This window comes from Azolla caroliniana, unplaced genomic scaffold (genome assembly GCF_043228905.1).
Source record: "Azolla caroliniana isolate FFs.n. ecotype wild unplaced genomic scaffold, voAzoCaro1.0.p SCAF_10, whole genome shotgun sequence".
Lineage (NCBI taxonomy): Eukaryota > Viridiplantae > Streptophyta > Polypodiopsida > Salviniales > Salviniaceae > Azolla > Azolla caroliniana.
In genome coordinates, this window is record NW_028230445.1 from 19,101,490 (window position 1) to 19,124,656 (window position 23,167).

Genomic DNA, 23,167 nt, shown 5'->3' on the forward strand with positions numbered 1-23,167 from the left:
CAGAATGGCTAATTGAAAACTATTTTCTGTTTTGGTCACGAGTGTTATATGCCAATACCATGGTGTGAAGCTATTAAATATTATGAATGATGCAGTTATAATTGATAAAGGAGGTGTGAGGACACGAAACATGAAGGAGCTTGTGAGTGAGTTTGTGATGGACACTTATCTTGTAATTCGAATATGGTGGCACTTATCAGTGGTTCAGAAACAAAATTTGGGTACTTTGTTTGGATACCTGGACATATCTCCTTATTTATATGAGTGATTCCCCCCAAGTATCAGTGCTGTAACTTGCAGTATTACTCATGTAATGTGATAGTGAATTTGGAAAGGCAGAAATATTGAGTAAATTATTAGTAGTGGAGATTATCTATTAACTGTTGTATGGAAGCTTCCTATATCAAACTGGTGTTGGTTCAATTCCCGTTTGCTACCATATAGTGCTCATGACACCATATTGTAGCAAACGGGAATTGAACCAATGTAGGAAAGGCTAGATAACTCATCTAATAAGCTATATTTAGAGGCTTATAATGTCAATGCTGGTAAACGGGAACTGAACCAATGTAGCCAAGGCTAAATAACTAATCTAATAAGGGTTATTTAGAAGCTATAATGTCATAGCTGCTTATGATGGTAAATGCTGCTCATGACACCATATGATAACAAACGGGAATTGAACCAATGTAAGAAATGCTAGATAACTCATCCAATAAGCTATATTTAGAGGTTTATAATGTCAATGCTGGTAAACTGGAACTGAACCAATGTAGCCAAGGCTAGATAACTAATCTAATAAGGTTTATGTAGAAGCTATAATGTCATAGCTGCTTATGATGGTAAATGTCTATGGTTATGTGGGTGGGAATGGGGGAAAATTATCCCATGCAAGTAAAGAGGATACGATCTATACCCTTTGCTTTACGTTTATAGACAAATTTGGTGTGAAGTTGATGAGGATTGAATAAGTTATTTATATTATTGTTCAAAAAAGCAAAGGAAATTTCAATCATAGAGTCGAGTAATTGCTAGTTAGGTATTATATGTAGTCGGGCTCTAGTTCACTATCCTTTCTTCTAGCTTTTGATTTTATGAATAGTGAGAATCTAGAAATGTATTGAATTGGTCAATCCTAAAATACAAACAGCACTTACAATGTTTGTTCAGGATGCTTAATACCACCAAAGAAGTGCAAGTATATGCTTCAGGATTCTAATCTAGAAATGTATTTAATTGATCAATGCTAAAATACAAACAGCACTTACAATGTTTGTTCGTACCACCAAAGAAGTGCAAGTATATGCTTCAGGTCTTATTTGACGAGATAAATTAAATCTTCATCTGCAAGTTTCTTGAATATAACTCCATGATTGTAAATTATAGCTCAACGCTTATGAAACAATAGTCTGCCACACACTTCACATCATATATCAAAACTTTAAAAATTACGTTATTAATCTCAAGATTTATGCTTTAGAAAGGAAATCTAAACTGCTGAAAATACATGTATTTTTATATTAACACTGAAAGAAATTTATTACTCTATCTTGTGTTGTGCAGTGTTCATACAAATATATTGCATTATTAAATGTTGACCTATCCAATGGTAATATGTTTTGTTGCTTATATTTTTGAAAAGATCTACATAATACATAAGAAATATAAGGTGTTTGTTAGTTGTACCAAACTTCATAATTATACCTTGAATCGCAACTTCAATCCAGAACTTGAGAAAAATGAAATAGTTATTCTCCATTTATGGAAAATAAGGGTATTTGTGGAGGTAATGCGGTTCCTTTCCTCTAGTTTTCATCTTTATATGCTCATGCTTTTATTTCAGTACTTAAGCTCACATGCACGTAGTTTCTACATCTCTCACATTCATGTGCCATGAATGTGTTCTTGTAGTGTTTAGCATTAGCTCTGGTTTCCATAGCTCAATCAACTTCTTGTATATATTTTGAACAACATAAGTTGCATGTCTTGAACTTCAAGAGAGTAGTTAAAACCAAAACTCCTCCAAAATCTTGTGCCAAGCATTATTGGAATTACTTAAAGAATATAACTTACTATAGGAGACCAAAATAATGGTTTCTTTCATGTGCTTGGTTTATGTCAAATTGGCTCAATACTCCATCTACTCCAATAGTCCAGTGTGCATTAAGTTATAATGGGGGAAAAACTAAATAAGCCTCATCTTGAAGTCAAAACAGGTTGACCTTGTAATAATCTTTTATAGAAAGGTAATCTATATGAGATCAGCGTTTTGTGTTAGGTACCCCATGGATAGATACTCCCATAGATTATTTGAAATAAACAAGCAGGAGTCAGGTAGTAGCTAGGAGTAATACCCTCAAACTTGTGCTGACATATCTCAAACTTGGGTTGTACATTAATATAGAAAGGAATATTCCCCTGCAAACATGGTTCCCAAGTTCCAACACATACTATACTTCCGCACTACCTTGGAGCACCATCTTCAATCCTTACGATTTTTGTGTGCTGTAGAAGGTGAAGCTATATATAGTTTGTATCGATGTTTCAAACAAATGCCACCCTCCCAAGCACCAAAATAGAGCAAACCATTTTCTATCAGCATCAGTGAGAATAATTATACTGAAATCTCATTTGTGAATCTGCTTGCCATGTCTATTGATCCACATGCCTTCAAAATTCCACTGAATGTGACTGAATTTGGAGGAACACCCTCACTTTGCATTTGATTAAAGCATTTCAATGCGTCATAACCATTCCCTTGTTTGGCATACCCAGCAACTAGTGCATTCCAAGAGACCACGTCTCGACAATGAAGCTTTTTATGCACCACTCTTGCAGTGCCAAGCATATCACATTTTACATACATATCCACCAACGCAGTGCCAAGCACAATATCCTTCTTCAGTAAGCCCCTTATCAATATCTCATTATGAATTCTTTCTGCCTTATCTATGTTACCGATGTGTCCACATGCCTTCAAAACACAAACAAATGCAATATTATCTGGAGAGAGGTCCTCACTCTTCATTTGTTCAAAACAATCCAATGCTTGGCCACATTGTCCTTGTTGAGCATATCCAGAGATTAGTGTACACCATGAAACAACATCCCGAACAGGAAGCTCTTTGAGAACTTTATGTGCTTTTTCAAGCATACCACATTTGGCATACATATCCACCAAAGCATTACCAAGCACAATATCCCTCTCTAATAAACCCATCCTCAAAACCTCATCATGAATCTTTCGGCCCTTGTGTATAGCTCCAATGCTTGCACATGCCTTCAGGATGCAAGTAAAAGTGATCGCATTGGGCGAAAGACCTTCGTTTTGCATTCTTTCAAAACAATTCAATGCTTGGTGGAATGCCCCTTGTTGGACATAACCAGCAATTAATGCTGACCAAGCAATTACATTTTGAACTGGAAGACCGTCAAGAACTTGTTGAGCTTTTGTGGGAATGCCACATTTAACATACATATCGACCAATGCGATGCTGAGAGTGGTATAGTTCTTACCCAACAAGCCTCGGTTTGAAATTTCTTCATGAATTTTCTCGCCCTTTTTTATGGCTCCAATACTACCACATGCTTTTAATATGCAAACAAAGGTGATTGCATTCGGAGCATGACCATCATTTCTTAGCTCTTCAAGACATTCTAGAGCTTCATAGAAACGTCCTACCTGAACATATCCTGCAATAAGGGCAGACCAACTGACAACATTTCGATGCAAAATTTCATCTTTGAGAACTCTTTTGGCATTTTCGAGAAGCTCACATTTGGCATACATATCAACCAAGGCTGTTCCAAGATCAATATCTTTCAATACAAAGCCTCTATTTACAACCTGAATATGGGCTTGTTTTCCCTTATGCATGTCTCCTATGATACCACATACATTCAAGAAGCATGTAAAGGCAACCGCATCTGGTGATATGCATTCGATTTGCATTCTTTGAAAGCAGGAGAGAGCTTCATGGCCTTGTCTTTGTTGAGAATAGCCCGTTATCAGTGCAGACCAACATACCACGTCTCTTACAGAAAGCTCTTCGAGCAGTTGTTTTGCTTTGGAAATCATGCCACATTTTGCATACACATTGATCAGAATTGTGGCTATATAAGGATTCTGACCAAGAAAACCTGCTCTGAGAAGATCAGCATGCAGGCGAGAGCCTGTATTGAGATCCTTCTTCTTTGCGCAGCTTTTGAGTAAGGATAGAATGGAAGAAAGTTGCTTACCATTTGCTGTGTAAAGGTCATGGTTTGCCATTTGTGGGGATGATGCCATAGCTGGTCTTTCCCATTTGTGGGGATACTACTCAGGGTCACTGCAAGTCATTCATCATGCACCATCACCACCACCACCATGATCATCACCATCAAGCAGCATGCGTGCATGCACCATGCAACAGGCATCATCCTCATCCTCATCCTCCTCAGAGTCCATGGGAGTAGTTCCTATTTTACTGTGAAGGGCATATGCTGATATTTCTTAAAACCACTGAAGGGGCAGTTTCGGTATTACCCATATAATACATGGATAAATCCTGTGCTTCATTGAAAAGCTATAGAGTGTGATGCCCCTTCGCCATTTAAGCCGTGGGCCTTGGAAACTCATTTAGACCTCTTGCCTATCTAGGCCATTGACTTGACTCACATAGTGAATCACGTTCTTCTTGAAAGCTAAATAGCGGTTCTCAAATTTGTCCTCATGTAAATGTCAAGTACGTCAGAGGTAAAAATGTGGTTCACACCTTTTGCCTATAGGATTGAGTTCATGTAAAGGCCTTTGTGGTAAATATCATCAAATGAACATGCTAGTCTAGATTGATGGAGACATGAGTTGCAATGCCCACAGCAATAGGGATTAATTTTGATTGTGCAATTTAATGTTTCACTATGCGGTAGTTCCTCAAAATCTAATTAGTCATTCCATTTAACTTCCATTTGATCCAATAGTACATAGCCTACGATCAAAGTATTTCTACAAGAATCTTTGTCTTGTTATTGATTCTGCCATTCAACAATGGAGATTTTGCTCACATGGGGTTAATTGAATTGGCCATCACAAAATTCTTGTCAAGTTCTATATAACTATGTTTTAAGGGATTTTTTGTGGCACCAGAAATGTCAAAATCAAAGGACATCACAGATATTGAAGCGCAATCATCGCGTTACATTAATTCCCACTCATGAGAGTGCTTGACCTCATGAGCACAATTATTTTACTATATTATCCCTATGATGCTCTTTGGAATTCATGATCCTCCATCTTATTACTAGACAAGCTAAGTGTGGATATTTTTAGAATGTTAGCATTCTTAAATATTTGGCAAGCATGTGTATAAATAATTTACTGACCATATATGTCAAATAATTTGATACATTCCTACAAATTTGGTATCTCTTATCCCATTACTTCCTGCATGAAATAGAAACCTATACTGAACTCTGCAAGCCTTGCTTGAAAAGAGTGCATGTGCCTAGAGGACTAGAATTACTATTATTGTTGTACCTTACATGCCAAACTCCCCCATGGGAATCACCATAATCATCTCTAGTTATGAACTTCCATTTCACAATCCACCATACCAGTACTAGACATGTCCCCCTGGTCCAAGCAACTATCATGTTTCACTATCTGTAGTATGCATTTGTATTCTTGGTCAAGTTCTACGAGTGTAGCTAGCATTGCATCATTCTCAATTGAATCTTTGCCCTTTGAATTCATATTCTTCACTGGGGAAGCCTTGAGTTGAGGGGAAGGAGTATTGTCCTTTTCACAATTAATTGATGACTCAAATATAGATCTGGATAACCAGTCCTTCCAGATGGTCCTTTTGTATTTGTCCTCTTCTAGGGTACCAGAAGCTACCAGTCTGTACACAAAAACTTCCTTCTTTTGCCCTAGTCGGAATGCTCTACTCATAGCCTGTTTCATGACTGCTGGATTCCAAAGAATATCAAGGAAAACTACCCTTGAAGCCCCTGTCAATGTAATACCTTCACCACAAGCTTTTATTGAGGCTAATAGTACTCTTATGTTTCCATTGGGTTTGTTGAAACAATCAATGACACCTTGTCTATCATCTAAAGAAAGGCTTCCATGCAGCTTCATGATTCCCTCTCCCTTCAGAAACTTAATATCTGACTGCAAAAGGTTCTCCAAAAACTCAAGTGGGGTGATATTTTGGCTGAATATAAGAAGTTTCTCATTTTGCACCTGGCACAAGCGCAGAAGTTCGATGACGAATCGCACTTTCATACTTTCCTCAGGATTAGTTACTAGGTCCCCAACTTTTGTTAGGTTCACCTTTGCACATCCATCTTTATCCGACAAAATCTTGAACAAGTATGGATGAATACAAACGTTAGACACAACATACTCAAGCTCCAGGGCACTTTTTCGATCCCACACCTTTGTTATCTCATAAAGAAGCCTCTCTTGTTTAGGGGAGGGTTTGAGAAAAATAGTGAAGTCATTTAATCCTGGAAGGCTCTTCAAAATCTCCCCTGTGTAGTAGTGAACAAATGACTGCGTCATTGACCTCAACCTATTTATAGTATTGTCCAAGAGTTTGCCTCTTTTTGTTTGACCATTTTCAAGTGTCTTTCCTATCTTTTCCATAAACAACCTTCTGGTATGTGATTCGACACCATCTTCAGTCCCTAGATCAGGTTCTGATTCTTCATCTGGACTAAATTTACATTTGTTTGTCTTGTGTGTTGGTATATTTAATGATTTCCACCTGCTTAAATTTGCATGGTTCACTTTAGGTGGGCGACCCCTACCACAATAAAACAGATGGGGAGAGTTGTTTTCTTGTGGCTGAAACATATCCTTCATGAAGGTGGGCCGTACCAAGTGAAACGTGTTAAATAGCTCACAACAGTTATTCTGAAATATGGTTCCTGATAAGAGAATTCGCAACTTGGTCTTTACTTGCATGAGAGATTTACGAAGTTTTGCGTCGTGATTTCGTGCAAGGTGTCCTTCGTCAAGGATAAGCAATCCTGGCCTTTGTTGGAGCAACTTTCCAATATTGCTTGAAAAAACTGAAAGCCGTGGACTCTCATAATCTGTGAGCCGGGAAAAGAGTGCATAGCTAACAATCAGGATGCTTTCTTCTTCGTGCCACTTGGATAACACCTGCATTCGATGCAAATTAAGGGCATTTCTTGTTGATATTTTAGAACCTGATTGCAGAGTGAAGGTTTTGATATCCCCTAGTTCTGGGGAGAACCTCTTTCTTTTAGAATCATGAGATGTATTTAGAATATGAACAGGTATATCAACATTCCACTTTTTGAATTCCCTTTGCCATGGGCACAACATGATAGTCGGAGCAAGAATTAAAGGTCTGCAATTTGGGTTTAGTTTCAGATAACTTTTCAAGAAGCTAATAATAAGAAACGTTTTTCCTGTTCCTGGAGCATGAGAGATGATGCATCCTCCAGTTTCTCTTGTTACATCACTCTTTGCTGAGGATGGACCAATGGATCCGACAAGGTTCTTCCATAAAAACTCAAATCCATCTTTTTGATGATCGTGCATATCCTCTTTTAACTCGGGAATAAGATCCCAGACAGATGATTGTTGTATATCAGCTATACCATTGTATGACTGACCATTTGTTTTTGTTAGGAGAGAGCGGGAAGCATCTTGTTCTTTGGGCTTGAATGATATATCGACCTCTCTTTCAGCATCTTCAGAACTTGTTTCTCTTTCATGTTTCTGTATTGAACTGCTTTTGAGCACCTGCACCCAAATATTCTCACTAGTCATTATGTATGTGACGTTGTATGCAGCTCGTTTTTTAAGCACAGAAACTAGAAAAATAATGGAGAACATGAGTGGAAAAACATTTGACAGCTCCTACACTCTGTATTCCATACCGTTGGTGGAAATATGAGTTCTATACTGCAACCAACAAGTCCACAGGATCGACATATGAGGCCCTCTTCTTCTTCTATAATAAAATCATGGCATCCATCACAGCCCAATGGATCATTTTCAATCATGGATCTGTCTTTATGTTCCTGTTTGTAAGGAATAAAAACATATCAGACTTCACAAATCACAGATGTCAATAACGCCAACCCAAACACATGAACATTGAAGGAATACAGCTATCTTACCATAATGTTCGAGAATTGATCCTTATTCAGAGCTAATTCCATCTCTTTCCATAAATACTCCAACGGACTACCTTGTTCGTTTTGATGTTCATCAATGTTTTTTGCAGCAACATGAAAGATAATAGGATCCCAACTTACTTGTAGAGCTTTTGACTTAAGTGGTATCAGTGTCCAATCAGGATTCTGATTATCATCTCTCATCCCAAAAAGTTCATCAAATGACCACCCTCGATCATTCCAAACACTTGAGATGCCCAAATCTACAGCACACCTTTTAGTTTTGGCAATTGAATTTCTTGGTCTATATTTATTCCTAAACCTTTTCCTCACAAATGGAGACTCACAATCGGAAACATCTACTTTGGGAGTGCTTTCCTCATTATTTGTTGGTCTTTGAGAAGGTAGATTGTTCCAATCTAACTTTGAGATCTGAGAGGGTGTTATTTCTAAAGCTTTTTTGAAAAATTCATTGCATTGGGATTTACACTGTCCCATACTTGCCCTAATTTTATGTGTTTTTTTTAATGATTCTGATGATTGAGCTCTTTTTCTCTTTCTTTTTGGTGAATGTAAACTAAAACATTTGGTACTAGTTCCATTAATTTTGATAGTACATGCATTTGAGAGCATGTAACCCTTGCTTGTTGGTTGACGTTGCCCATGTTGCAGACAAGCATTTGAAAGCATATAATTCTTGGTTGTTTGAGATGATCCATGCTGGAGACAAGAATTCAGATCATTGTTGTGCAACCCTCTTGATAGAAGGCAAAATAATTTGCGTTGCCAACCTTTTCTCTGGATGGAAATGACCATATTGATCATAGATGAAAGTGACTGAGACCTTCTTTCTGCTTCATTGTTGATCTCCTTATGACAAATATATTTCCTTTTAATATGCTGGAAAAATGCATTGTCTCTACTTCTTTCAATTTCACATAGGTTCTCTGCATCTATTGAGCCATTTTTCATCATATTTATCTGCTTGTTATCCTGATTGGTTTTTATGGTTTTCCTACTTTGACCATGACTTTCACTCTGTTGTTTTCTCCGTTGCCGTACCATAAAAAATGCTCCTGAATATTTATTTGCTGTACAACCAACATTCTTGCTTTCACTCTGTGCATTGGTTTCAGCAGCTGTTTTTTTATTTGATTTCTTTTTTAACTCATCTGGGAATACGTGATGCTCTTTAGATGATAACGAAGCTTCTTGCACAGACTCAGATTGAAATGATATATTTCCTTTGATATCTTGAATAGTCATAGCTCGCAACAGGCTACCCTCTTGTGGCTGTTCTGGAGTATCACTAATATCAACTCCACGTGCTCTCATACTAATTTTAGTCTTTCCCGTAGGTGATGTTGGGCAGTTCAAACTTTTAGAAGGGGATATCGTACATATCCTCTTTGCGATCTTACTAACATCAAGCTCTTTGCATCCATTTCCTGACTTATAAGCAAGATACCTTGTATCGACAGACCAAACCCTTGGAGCCACTGATTCTGACCTCATTTCTCTCTGGACAACTGACAAGTCTGACATGAAAGGCTTCCTAAGAATGCCAAGATGATCAATATGATAGTATCTTCTCGTCCCTGATATCAAAGGCCGTGAAGTGGTTTGTTTTAAAATGTCATTCTCATTTGCACTATACAACTGAACTTCAAATGCACATGTACAGCTTGGATTATGCCCCCTCCTCCTTATGGAGATAAGCTTTCCATCATGCCATGCCTGCAACCAAATCAATCCAAACATCTTCAATATATTTATTTCAGATGAAAGGGTTGTTGTACTGCTATTCATAGAAACATAAAGGAGGTTTTATGAGAGCAGTATGGTCCAAATAATTACAAGCAGCACAAAATATTTGTATACATATAAAGTGCATATTGATGGCATCCACACTCAGGTAGCTCTGGTTTACAAGTTGTTTGTCCATACCAATATTGGTTAACCCAAGCATCTGCAAACTTTCGAAGAGTTTGTATTTCCAAAGAGAAAGTTTTACAGACTACTATTGCAAAATCAACAAAAAAGTGATTAGGCTCATTTGAGGACAACAGCAAGAGTTGCAGTTCCAACCTACAGAAAGGAAAATAGCACACTAAACAGTTCATGTTCCAAGCTTTGAATGTGATTGTAGTCACATGAACCTACAATGCCTTGGGGAATTTAGGAGGTCATATATAATACACTCACACAAAACGTACATCTGTTTGTATGTGGAATAGATGGTACTTTATTTAATTAGATATAAGATACCGTATAAGGACACTGATCTCTCGACTAAAGATTTGAGTGTAGAAAAGTATAGAAAAAGAAGAAGCAAAAGCATGCAGCCTATATAATTGTCACATATCAAAGACAGAAGTAGAGGCAATGTAGCTATTGTGTGCAATTTTGTTGCAATATACATAGGAACTTTATAGAATAGTCAAAAGAGATTAGAAATGGCATTTTCTTATTTTATTTGACTCCAAAAACTACAATGATTAAAAACCCTTACAAAAGCATTATTCATGTCTGAAGCATACGGAAGAGTGGAATAGACAGCAACATCGATTCCAGGCTTCAGAAAGTGGCCACAATCACGATCACATGCTCTTCTAAGGCGATGTCTCACAAATGGTAATGGGACTTCTTTATCTCCATATCCCAAAAAATGTACAAGGAAGTTTCCTTTTTGGATCGCAAGGAGTTCAACATCCCACCACGCACCTTTGTCAAATGCTTCTAGCACTATCACAAGAAAATCACCACATAAATTATAATGTCGAAATAAAGGAAAGTTGAAAGAAAAAACATTTCAAGTTTATAGTCTTATAACTGGTTCCTCATCTCTCACTATCTCTCTTCCTCCTATTTTCCTCTATTTCTGCCATATTCTCCTCCCTTTGGAGATTACACAGCAGCTAATGTGTGATATTGAACACGACACATGGGATTAGTAAACGTATAGAGGACAGCTGTGTTGATACATCTAGAACCAGACTATAATATTTTAGCGTGTTATTTGGCTGCTTTTGGCCTTCATTATTTTCTAGTCAATCTATTCAATGATTTTTTTCTAGAAAATCTATTGAATGAATTACACCTCTCACCACAGTGCTTTCCTCATTTTCTAGAACTGTACTGTATCTACTCTGTGACAGCAACTCATATCCTGCTACTGTACAATTGTGAGCTCTATACTTGTTTCTGCATATGGAAGCACGGATCCATGTAAATGGATAACAACTTTTCCATTTGGTAAAATTCTCTCTAAACATAAAACGCAGCAATGGTGGAGAAAACATATCCTGGGCTGGGGTTTCAAAGAGGGCAGAATAAGGCTCGACACATTGGCTAAGTTTTATGCCCCTTTGTCTCACGTGTGGGCTAAATAGATGGCAAAAGGAAGAAGTGACAAGTGTTGAGGGAATGTCATTTCTCCTTTTTGTATCATAAGCAAGAATAATTCATTTTTGCATGATAAGCGAGAGTTGCAAATTTTTTATGTTTATGACTATTTAAGGAGAAGAGAGAGAGAGTTTTTTTAAATCTTTTTCAGTTATTTGCCTTGTTAAGACTCGTCCCCAGGTTTCTACTCCATAGTAAGAAGAGAGAGATCAATCTTGTTCTCAATATACTAACATTCTCAAGTCAGATACATTGTAATTTTTTTCTTCAAAAGATCTCTGGCATAGGTCAATACATAATGGAAAGGCCTCTGAAGCGAGGGAAGAACCTATGATGGCAAGAGTTAATGGCCTTTGTTTGTCGATGACCAAGGTGCTGAGATGGTGGTACATGAGGCCGGGGACTACGTGCATGTCAAATTTCTATTGCCCAATCTATTGTAACCCCTTTGCAATCTTGTGGTAAGGAACCCATTTGTATAGCCCTTGATTGACTTGTAGCATGAGTAGGAGTGATAGGGCAAAAGGCAGTTGTGATTGTTCTTTGTTTGTGTGGTTGCATTGTTGTCCTTCAACAACTTCTCCCTGTGTCTCTTGGGTTCTAGCAAGAAAAGCCCCAAAAAAGTTCAGAAATTGTATTATATTACCTTGCATAGTGGGCCAAATCCTTGCTTAAAGAGGCAATGTTATCTCCCTCTTATTTCAGATAAACACTACATTTGACAAACATGGTGTTCTTCAAATTCCACTCCTTGATGACACAATTGGAAAATTCTTTCTTCTCTAAGTATTCATGCATTTCTACCTACCTCAATCTCTAACTAATGTGATGAAGTTCATAGCTGGCCTATAAGACTGTGTAGCGTAGTCCATATAAGATGACCTGATGATGAATCCATCCTCCGATGCGTAAAAAATGTCTTATAGTGGGCCATCTTTCTACCAAGTGATATTTTGGGGCTGTTATCTTGTTTTCCAAGTTAATTATGTCACTTTAAATCACTCTGTTCTTTTACAATTTGGTCATATTGACAATTTAATTCATGGCTCTTGGAACTGCAAATATGCACATTGTCTTTCAAGTGCAAGGGCTGCATATCCACGAGAAAGTAGAGCACAAGCTGTCTCCCATAAGGAGACCTGAGGCCCAATGAATGTTACTCCTAGGTATGTGTAGGATCGTGTGTATGCCACCTTTTCCTCTCCCAATAAAGATTCTGGTTTTGATCTTGTTACTAATGTTTGACTGGTGTTAACCACCATCGCTTTAGTTTCATCTATGTTTACCGACAATTTTTTGTGCGTACAAAATACTTTTAAGGCGTTTAGATGTCTTTGTAGTCCTTTTGGAGTGTTGGGGGGGAAGAGAGATGCATATTCTGGGAAGGGGAAATATAAATGGTGTTCTAGTTTGGTTACAAGGATTTTAATATTTTGATCTTTGGATGTTCTTTGAGAGACAGGTGTATGTGTTACTTCTTTGTGTGCGTCCATTTGGATGAATCATATGCAGGATTAGGTGGACTAAAGAGAATCTGCTCAAATATACAGTTCTAAGATCCAAGTATATGATGTGGCTGTTTAATAGTTTGGTCACATATGGAATCATTTTGAAGTACGAATTGTGGAACCTAGCCTAGACCACCATTGCAGGTTTTAGGTGCCAAGGGATGGAGCCCAATAGAGAAGCCTCTTCTATCCATGATCTCAAGAATGATTCTGCCAATATTTGGTCTAAGATAGTAGTAGAGTCTCATGCTGGATGATTCTGTTTTGGATGCAACTTCTTCTGGTTGACTATTATACTACATAACCTAGAGAATGCATTTGATGGACACACATATATCCACGTCTCCATGGACAACAAAGGGATAGATGCTTACAGGGATGCTCCCCTTCAAATGTGCAATAGTCCAAAGACATATTATTGATGAAGTTAGAAGACCACAAACGATTTTTCATATAGGAGGGAGGCACAATGGCAACAGCATTGTTGACTAATTCTAGATTTTGAAGAAGCTAAGCTTCTTGTTCAAAGATTTATGCTTGGTGCTTAGCACTCCAAGAGAGGATCTTGGAGGTTATCATTGGATATGGTGATCACACTGCTATATGCAGATTATGAGGGGCAGCTTGCACATCTAGTGATTAACATCCAATGGACCAAGATCATGCTTGTCAACTGACTCTTGTAAAAGCGTCCTCTTTTTGCTTACAATAACATGCATCTTGAAGTTGTAGAGAAATTGAAGTAGCTCAGACTTGATGTTCCCACCAACTACAGATAGCACAGATGCACAATAAGATGGAGTGAGGGACAGGAGGCTTAATTTGCATTTGGAGTACCATTTACCAAGGCCACATCAAGTGTTGGGCGATTAAAGAATATGAATTTGATACATTGGTCCTGCTTGTCCTCCTACAGCATTTCCCCATATACAGTGTCATTATTAAACATGTTTTAGCAAGCATGTAACATAAAATTGTTTCAGGCTACATGTGAGACACAAAAAATCAAGTTGATTTGGTCGTGGAGAAGATAAAAGGCAAATGCACTATTGGGAATGATCTACATGGTTGTTGTACATTCACATGTAGATAGCACAATCTGTCTTTATTTCTTATATTTAATTCGTCTTGCCACTTATTGCATGGCCACAATACCAAATTGAAGTCAGAAACTTTGGAGTTGTTTTGGTGACCTACCTAAAAACAGCCACACAAGTTTGCACTCCTATGCACCTTCTCTCAGAGGACACAGTATAATTGCACACCCATACTGTAGCCGATACTTTGGCATCGTCATCGTAATATTCCGTGGTGTTCTTTCATTTTAAGACAGAAGCAAGTGCCCCAGCATATCAAATGGTAACCAAAGAAATTCCATGAGGCTTGACTTTCTAGCCAAAATAGTGCAGCCATGTATCCCAAACAGGAATATATGGGATTCAAGATGTGACAAAAATTTATGGAAACATTTTAGAAGTTTGAGGAACCCAAATGAACACATGGATTGTGTATGCCCCAAGAGTCCTTTATGAAAAGTCTTCCAAATGCTCTTAAATGCTTAATTTCTTGTGTCGAATGGTGCCTTTATTTTATGATGCTTGCCTTGAGGATTGGCATTGCTTCCCTAATCTTAGTTAGCCAGGTTTACTCTTTCAACAAAAAATATAGTGTCGGTTTACAGCCCAGGCCAAAGGTCGAAACATGTTGCACAACACAAACAACACTGCCTAATGAATTATGCCAGGCTAATATTTATCATAAAACACATTTCCCTTTGTGGGAAATATGTTCCATTTGAAAATTATGTGCCTAAAGAGCATAATGTAGCAATTGTATAATCTTATTGCTTACTGCATATTGTGGGCAAGAGCGCATGAATAATATAATCAATGTTTTTTAGTTCAGTGCATGTCATCATTCTAATCATAGGCCAGTGTTAAAAATAATAATTTTGCAAAAAGATAATAGTCTCTCATCTCAATTTGTCGAAATAATTACTGAAAAGACCCATCATTCTTATCATAACCCAATGTTAAAAACAAAATGACTTTACCATGAGTTGATAATTTCTCATCTACATTTGTCTAAATAGTTTGTGAAAAAACTCCAATTTCAAAATGCCACCTGAAAGGCACTAAATTCCCTTCTTTATTCTAAAAAATGTCAGATTTTGGAGGTATTTTTACAGTCAATTTCGATAATCAAGGGAGTTTTTGAAAAAATCCGATTACAAGATAAACAAGACTTTATCCTAGAACATCTCATAATTAAAAATCAAAGGAGTTTTCAGAGAATATGCAAAAACCAAATTACATTACTAAATTCAATTTTTATGTAGAACATTTCATAATTAGAGGCATCTATACCTTGAAGCCTGAAACTAGCTTCAAGTTACATAAAACAATTCTGATCAGAAAATGCATCATAGTTTAGATATCTTCGTTTCTTCAAATTACAAAAACTCAGGTTTTTGTTTGAAAAACATCTCCCTGATTTAGAGGTATCCATATCGTTGGTTTTATAGATTTTTAAGATGTTCTTCCAATGCGCAAATTTTTCAAACCTAATGCAGGAACAATTTTCAAGGTTTTATTATTATTTTGGAACACCTGTTCATCGAAACTACTATTCACAAATAATCATGAACAGAAGAAGAAAGCAGAGAAATGGTGGTATAACATGACTTACTTGGTTTCAGTGTGGCTACGCCTCGAAAAATTAAGTTTTCTTTTTCTTTCTTTCTTTGATGTTCATCGACTCCTTTTCCTGTGGTTGCGTTTTGGCAGGGAATCGCAGAATTTGAAGCTGCAGCCATGGAAGCATCCTTCAGATTATTGCCAGCAAATTTTACTGATCTATGCATCAAACCCTCTACTTCTTCTACCTGAGTAAGACTGTTGACTTCATTCTCCAACCCTGGCTTCCTCTTTCTCTTCTTCTTCTTTTCGTCATTTGTGTTTATAATCTGAGCTACGCATTCTCTGCATGTAGTCTGAAGAGGTTGCACAGTTGATCCGATATTATAACTGTTCGAGAGGGATCGATCATGAGCTGAAAAATCCGCACATTTTCCTTCTTCTTTTGCCTCTTGATCTGTACGCTCTGCTTCTAGTCTGTCGTCTTCTTCTTCATCATCTTTTTCTTGTTCGTTTCCTGCCTTTTCTTCTTCGTTTCCTTCTGTTTCGTTTCCTTCTTGACCTGCATACTGTTCTTGTGCGTCGTCATCATCTTCTTCTGCTTCTTTCATTTCTTCTTCTGATCCTCGATGATCTAAATTGTCTCCACTTCCGTGTTTTTCTTCTTCTTCGGCGCCATCTGCTTTTCTCACTCCTTTACCTTCTTCGTCATCTTCTGCTTCTTCTTCTGCTTCTTCTTCTTCTGCTGCTGCTGCTTCTTCGTGTATTCCTTTTGCACTGCTTCCTCTTCTCCTGAGGTGGAGGCGTTCTTTGAGCCTCATGGCGAGGTCCTTCGCCATGGATCCTGCAGCTTGCTTCTCTGAGAAGCCTCTTGCGACGGCGAAAGCAAAAAACGCAAAACCAATTACAAAGAAAATATATATATACATAAAATAAATAAATGTTTTTAAAAATGTCAAAAAACCTTGCCAATTATACTCATGCAATAAAATATGACGCGTGTAAAAAGACGAAATTAGATCTTTTTTATTTATTATTATTCACTTTTTGCATGGCGAGCATATACATTACATAAATCAATAGTTAATTAAGCTTGAAGCGTTTCAGTTATTTGCTTTTTTTGTATCCAATGAAAAGTAAAACAAACACCCTCAATTTTATTTTTTTATTTTTTATTTGCCAACAAACAAAACTCCTTCCATTAGTTATAGAAACAAACCCTCAAAATTAATAATAATAATAATCCAAAAACAAACCCTCAAATTATATTCCTGCAAGTTGCATCTTGTATTAATTATTTACGTGTGGCATCTTTGTTCTGTTTTCTTGCATGGAGGGGAGTCCCACTCACGAGTCAATGGGAATGCCTCGGTCGATCCGACTTGAACCTATCTCCTCCTCTGCCTTGCATGTCACTCCTTTTAGTCAAGAGGTGCATGGGTGTGAATCGAACCTATATCCACACAGTGATGCATAATATACTAGAAGATGATGAAATGAGGTAGGGTGCTTTTACATGTGAAGAATCTCAATGGCTACATTATTGGGTTTAGGGTTTACACAACATGAAATGGATTGGCCATCTGTGCGTGTAAACTAATACTGAAACTCGAATAAAGAGAGGGCATCTTAATGCCATCGTTATTGTGAACTTTGAGATAATATTCAATTTAAGTAGGGGTATGATCAATTTGATGGAATGCCTAGTTGTGATGTTAAGGCTCAAAGTTTACTTGTAATGCTAACTTATTGGTTTTTGAAGCTAGATGTTATTGTTGATTGTATCCAATTATGGAGAGGCGATATTTTAGTCAACGTTACAATGGAGTAATGTCGATTTTATCAAGACATCAAGGAGGACATTTTATGTCATCCCCTATATCTAAAACGGTGCTACCTTGATTGTTGCATACCCAACTAACTTGAAGCATTGTTGTTCGAACATTCAGCAATGCAATCACAATGTATTTACTTCTCAAGACATAAAATTTGGTCACGATTTTAATTATAAGCAATCCCTTTGCTTGTTGAGCATATTTGAAGACTTTTACACAATTTATAAAAGTGACGGTTTCATGTGTTAGCATGTAATGCTTGTTAAGATTATGGATACAAATATTTGTCTTTGCTTGGGTTATTTGAGCGGTGAAGGGACAATATTTGCAACATAATAGTTGTTTTAATCACACTTACTCACAAATGATAGAAGAAGTGTACAAAATGCATCAAGTTTTTGGACTTAATAATTATACTTGTTGATCCTAATGCTATAGCATTTGTTTCCATGTTGAAAGTTTGTGGAAGCATGCAAACTGCTGATAGAAATACATGTTGTCATTGCCAAAGAGGGAATTTTAGAAAGAGATCTAGTTATCGGCACTGCTTTATTGGATATGTATGTAAAATATGGCATAATTGTCAAAGCACAATAAGTATTTGACAACCTTCCAGCTTAGAACATAGTAACATGGAATATGTTAATATCAAGATATGTTGAGCATGGTAATGGTGATGAAGCTCTCAAGCTTTATGAGAGAATGCAACTTGAGGGTGTGCAAAATGTAACTATCTTTACCTAGAAAGATTGGACTATTGGACTATATTTTGTATATTGCCTCTGGCCACTTTAATTTCAATACCAATGGAGGATATTTTCTCAAAAAAAAAAAAAAAAAAAAACTTGTTTATCATAGAATATCGATAGGTAGGTTTGTAGTTCACATTCCAAAGGGCAATAACATCATTTCCTCCTCAATGTATTGCGATAATTTGGAGACATAAAACAACAACCTCAACTTTGCAAAACCTTGAAATGATCTAATGTGAATTTACACACAAGAGAGACTCCCCAATATACAAGTGTTCATCTCCTCCCCATCGCACATATTTCCTTTAAATTCATGGAAGGCCCCTATATTTTCTTAATTTCCCGAAATGCCTTTACGGGGGTCAACAAGGATCCCACTTTTTTTATTACCAATTATTTGTGATAGCTTTATTGACCAGGGGTATACGGGGAATAAAAAAAACTTTAGGGGTATTTTGGACCTGATTCGATAACACACTCTCTATCTCTATCTCTCACTCTCACTCTGTTTCTCTCATATATGTATATATATATATATATATATATATATAGCGCGCACGTGATCATCTAGTGCTCTCTTCGTGGTTTGCACACGGATTGATCCAGGTATGCAGATTGATTTCTAATTCGAACTTGATACATTCTCAACGTATGGATGCATATGTATGATGTTAGATTAAAACACAACCACACAAGATTTGTAATATGTGAAATGGTTATGGTGTACATTTAATCGGAAGGGAGTCGTGAGATGTATTTCCATGTACACAACAGAGCCTATTGCCGGAAGAGATGCTTGTGACTTTTAATACATTCACTTTCAGTCAATCTTAAACTATTTTCATACAGGTATGTAAGAGATAAGAGTAAAACTGCAGTAACTTTGCATCTGTTCATCATGGTAAGGATAGGGCAGTAGGAGAGATGATAATTATTTGTAATACAATTCAGTTAATGAATCACATTCATATATTTATGTGTACATCATGGTAAAGATATTGATCTGGAAGAAATGCTTATGATATGTACTAAATTCAGTTCATTTAATCGAGTTACATCACTCTCAACATATAGATGTTAAGAGGGCTAGATTAAATTAAACAACACAATTTTGGATGAGTTAACTGGAAGAGATGATAGTGATATCCAACGCATATACATTCAATTCATTCACTATTGGCAGAAATGTGTGAAGGAGATCCGCTTGGATATTCAAGTACTTGTGCATCTTTAGTTCAAAAGGGCTCTGTTTTCAATCAATTATGGCAGAGCTCTGTCGTGTAGATATAGTGGACAAATACATCTGCATTCTGAATGAGCATAGAAGAAATGAAGACTTAAGGAATGCCGATTGTGTCTATGTTCACATGTGCAGCCGAGGTCTTGATACACACATATCCCTAGAGAACTACCTTGTCCCATTGTTTGTGAAATGTGGAAGCTTATCACGTGCTCAACAAATATTCAAAAGGCTTAGATGCCCGAATGAGCATTCATGGACATCTCTCATTGATGGGTATGTAGGATGTGGGAACTTACACTATGCCTTTAACCTACACATGAAAATGGAAGAAGAATGTGTAGATCCTTCCGTATATACCTCCCTTTGCTTATTGAAAGGTTGCAATAAATTTGGATGCATAGACATAGGCATGGACGTTCATGGTCATGTTGTCAAAGAAGGGTATGATGCTGATATCTTTGTGGCAAGTAGTCTCATGGATATGTATGTAACCTCAGGTTTCCTTGAAGAAGCACAAGAAGTGTTTGATGAGATTCTCATAAGAGATATCGCAATGTGGAACGTGCTGATTTCTGGATATGTAAACCATGGGCTAGGCAGAGAAGCCCTTTTGTGCTTGGAAAAATTGGAGTCAGAAGGTCTATCCCCAAGTGAGATCACTATTGTCTCCACCTTGAAAGCTTGTTCTTCCATACATGATTTAAAGAAGGGACAAAGAATATTCAATGAGGCTATAAAAAAAGGTTTTGATGGGAATAAATTCGTCGGAAATACATTAGTGGACATGTTTGCAGGTTTTGGGTTGGTTGAAGAGGTACAATGTATATTTGATAAATTGCCAGTGAAAGACATGGTGACATGGAATGCTTTAATTTCAGGATATGCAGACTATGGCTTCAGCCATGAAGCTCTAGATTGTTTTGTTAAACTAAATTCCGAGACTGATCTCCAGCCAGATAGCATAACATTCTATAGCTGCTTGAAAGCTTGTGGAAATTTAGGAGCTATAGAAATGGGTCAACAATTACACACTGAGATAATCAGGCAAGATCTTGAAATCTCAACATATATCGGAAGTGCCTTTGTATATATGTATGCCAAATTCGGATGGGTTGAAGAAGCCCAAGAAGTGTTTGCTTCTCTACACGCACATGATATAGCTTCATGGAATGCATTGATTTCTGGCTATGCTGAGCATGGGCCTAGTGAAGAAGCCCTCCTTGCTCTAGAGCTCATGCAATGTGAAGGTGAAGCTCCAAATTCATGCACTTTTACTCATTGTCTAAAAGCATGTAGCAACATCTTTTCTATATGCAAGGGTCAGCATATTCATACACAGATAGTTGCAACAGGTTTGGAAAAAGATCCCTTCATTGGAAACACATTGGTTGATATGTATGGTAATTTTGGCTTTATTGAAGAAGCACGAGATGTGTTTGATAAGTTGTCGGCACATGATATTGTCTCATGGAATGCAATGATTACAGCTTATGCAGAAAATGGGCTAGGCAATGAAGCAGTGGATTGTTATAATCACATGAAAATGAATGGCTTCATTCCAAATGGTGCAACATTTATTAGCAAACTGAAAGCCTGTGGAGCTATCGGGTCAATAGAAAAGGGTAGAGAAGTGCATGCTGAGGTTGTAGAAGAAGGCTATGTGAATGATCCCTTTGTTCCGATAGCATCTATTGAATGCCTGTATGTATCTACTGCACTAATTGATATGTATGGAAAATGTGGAAGTATGGTAGATGCCCAAGATGTATTTGATGAAATGCCGACTCAGCATATTGTCACATGGAATGCGCTCCTTTCAGGATATACATGCCGAGGAGAGAATATAATGGTTTTAGAGCTTTTCGAAAGGATGAGAAGTGAAGGTGTACGCCCAGATGACATAACCTTTCTTTCTGTTCTTAATGCATGTTGCCGGACAGGCTCTCTATGCAAGGGCCAAGAGTATTTTGAGACAATGAGCAAAATCTATGACATTACACCGACAATTAAACATTATAATTGCATCGTTGATCTTCTATGCCGAGCAGGAAGAATAAAAGAAGCGGTGCTGATGGTTGAAAATATGTCGTTGCAGCCAGATCAAGTTACGTGGAATATTGTATTAAGCTCATGCCAAAACTGGGGTGATGTAGATCTTGGTAAGGAAGCATTTGAACACACAATGACCTCAGAGTGCAGAAGCCGTTCAGCATTTGTCTTGATGTCAAACATATGCACAAGCAAGATTGCATGAATTGGAAGCAATTGGATCAAAGGTGAAATGGAGGTGACCAAAGATATGTTTGATTATAAAGAACCATACAAATTCTATAATGTTTGTTATGACACCTGGTATACATGGTAGATGACAACAGGGTCACTGGTGTAGAGTTTCAGGGGTGATCTATGAACACCAATAAACATCAAATAGCCCAAGCAATGAAAGTAGGAGCAATTGGATTACAAAGGCAAGGTTATGCTATTAAGGTGGATGGTTCTCATCTACTTTTCTGGTAAGCAAACTATTCTATTATTACAGGGACTGCGTGATGCTATAAAAGCCGATGATTGGGAGGTGAATATCATCTACTTACACTCCTAACATAGGGGGGGATCGAGAATGCTCTCGTACACATTACCCAGTTTGCAAAGAATGTAACATTATAAAAATGCATGTACATAAGCACGTGCTTAGCTACAAGAGCTTTCCTTCCTTAGTTTGTGGCCAATGTAGATACTTTGTTTATCTACTATGTCCTTTTTCCGGTAATACGTTAGGTTAATGATTAGGAAACCTCGATATGAGGCGGAATCCTACAAACCATTATTACGAGGAAATGTATGGTGCATTGCAAGCATAACAATGCTCGTTTCCTGTTACAACATCATTTCAAATTAATTTGCTGCTATAACATAATAGCACATGGTTACTCTAATGTCTATGTAGATAACCAATCCATGTATTGTCCCTACATGTGCCCACTTATCAGCAACATTCCCCGACTTGGTCTACCCGGTACCCCAATACATTAAGGTGTTAGGAACCTCTAGTAGAGCTCACTTGTGTTTAGAGTGCATACGGATTTCATGTATCACGCATTAACACACAGTGCAACAAGTGGCAATCACACATCACATGCACTCATACGTGCACTCTTATTCGAACACCTATTTAAGGAGAAGGAATCGAAGCATCTAGAAATAAATGAAAATACAATAATCTAACAATCAATCAATGAACCTTGCTCATCGAGAAAGGTTTTGCATCTCTCAAATTTGAAGTCAAGGGTTCAAGTCAAGTTTGGTAGAGATATGGTGTCATCTTTACGATGGAATAACTTTGGTAAATAAAATCTTGTGATCCCAATTAAAATAGAACATGCTTTTATCATATATTGTCTTCATTCTTCATCTTTAATCCTACTCTATATCTCTCTCCTTTTCCTTTACAAACTTTCCACATTCATAACCTGGTGGTTCTGACACACCACTCACGAACTCTACTACAACAAATTTAAAATAGAATTGGATATTAAGATTATTTAAGCTATACTACCCATCAAAAGATGTTCAATAACAACCCCCAATTTGGACAAAATCAAATATCATAATTCTCCACAAGTTAGGTCCCATAGAAAATTTAATTCATGGG

The 23,167-nt window shown here is 37.3% G+C and overlaps 3 protein-coding genes across 6 annotated transcripts; 1 reads left to right on the forward strand and 2 right to left on the reverse strand.

Moving 5' to 3' along the window:
* Positions 1-1,643: 1,643 nt before the first annotated feature.
* Positions 1,644-4,529, reverse strand: LOC147859383 (putative pentatricopeptide repeat-containing protein At1g69350, mitochondrial). The gene has a single exon (XM_087325219.1). The coding sequence runs from the start codon at positions 4,286-4,288 to the stop codon at positions 2,615-2,617; it is 1,674 nt and encodes a 557-aa protein (XP_087181345.1). The 5' UTR covers positions 4,289-4,529; the 3' UTR covers positions 1,644-2,614.
* Positions 4,530-5,341: 812 nt separating this feature from the next.
* LOC147859384 (SNF2 domain-containing protein CLASSY 1-like) lies at positions 5,342-16,561 on the reverse strand. 2 transcript variants are annotated; one of them, XM_087325720.1, is made up of 5 exons: positions 15,738-16,561; positions 10,649-10,881; positions 8,140-9,873; positions 7,897-8,040; positions 5,342-7,759 (listed from the first exon to the last, which is right to left on the reverse strand). In XM_087325720.1, exons 1-5 carry the CDS (start codon positions 16,522-16,524, stop codon positions 5,558-5,560), a joined length of 5,100 nt encoding a protein of 1,699 aa, XP_087181846.1. In that variant the 5' UTR covers positions 16,525-16,561; the 3' UTR covers positions 5,342-5,557. The 2 variants fall into 2 exon arrangements, with proteins under 2 accessions (XP_087181846.1, XP_087181847.1); XM_087325721.1 differs by lacking the exons at positions 10,649-10,881; positions 15,738-16,561 and adding an exon at positions 10,018-10,281.
* A 2,249-nt stretch (positions 16,562-18,810) lies between these two features.
* LOC147859385 (pentatricopeptide repeat-containing protein At4g13650-like) lies at positions 18,811-22,437 on the forward strand. Of its 3 annotated transcripts, none has more exons than XM_087326084.1 (2): positions 18,811-18,878; positions 19,456-22,437. In XM_087326084.1, the coding sequence occupies exon 2, from the start codon at positions 19,535-19,537 to the stop codon at positions 21,767-21,769; it is 2,235 nt and encodes a 744-aa protein (XP_087182210.1). In that variant the 5' UTR covers positions 18,811-18,878; positions 19,456-19,534; the 3' UTR covers positions 21,770-22,437. The 3 variants fall into 3 exon arrangements, 2 of the variants coding, with proteins under 2 accessions (XP_087182210.1, XP_087182209.1); XR_015530381.1 differs by having other exon boundaries at positions 18,817-22,009; positions 22,055-22,437; XM_087326083.1 differs by having other exon boundaries at positions 18,832-18,878; positions 19,311-22,437.
* Positions 22,438-23,167: the final 730 nt, after the last annotated feature.

Bases quoted from the DNA above. Each gene is read 5' to 3' on its own strand.
- LOC147859383 (XM_087325219.1), bottom strand. From the start codon at position 4,288: ATGGCATCATCCCCACAAATGGCAAACCATGACCTTTACACAGCAAAT.
- LOC147859384 (XM_087325720.1), bottom strand. From the start codon at position 16,524: ATGGCGAAGGACCTCGCCATGAGGCTCAAAGAACGCCTCCACCTCAGG. The intron at 10,882-15,737 runs GTAAGTCATGTT...TTCTTGTGATAG, and splicing joins CGTAGCCACACTGAAACCAA to TGCTAGAAGCATTTGACAAA. The intron at 7,760-7,896 runs GTATGGAATACA...ATTTGGGTGCAG, and splicing joins AACTCATATTTCCACCAACG to GTGCTCAAAAGCAGTTCAAT.
- LOC147859385 (XM_087326084.1), top strand. From the start codon at position 19,535: ATGGCAGAGCTCTGTCGTGTAGATATAGTGGACAAATACATCTGCATT.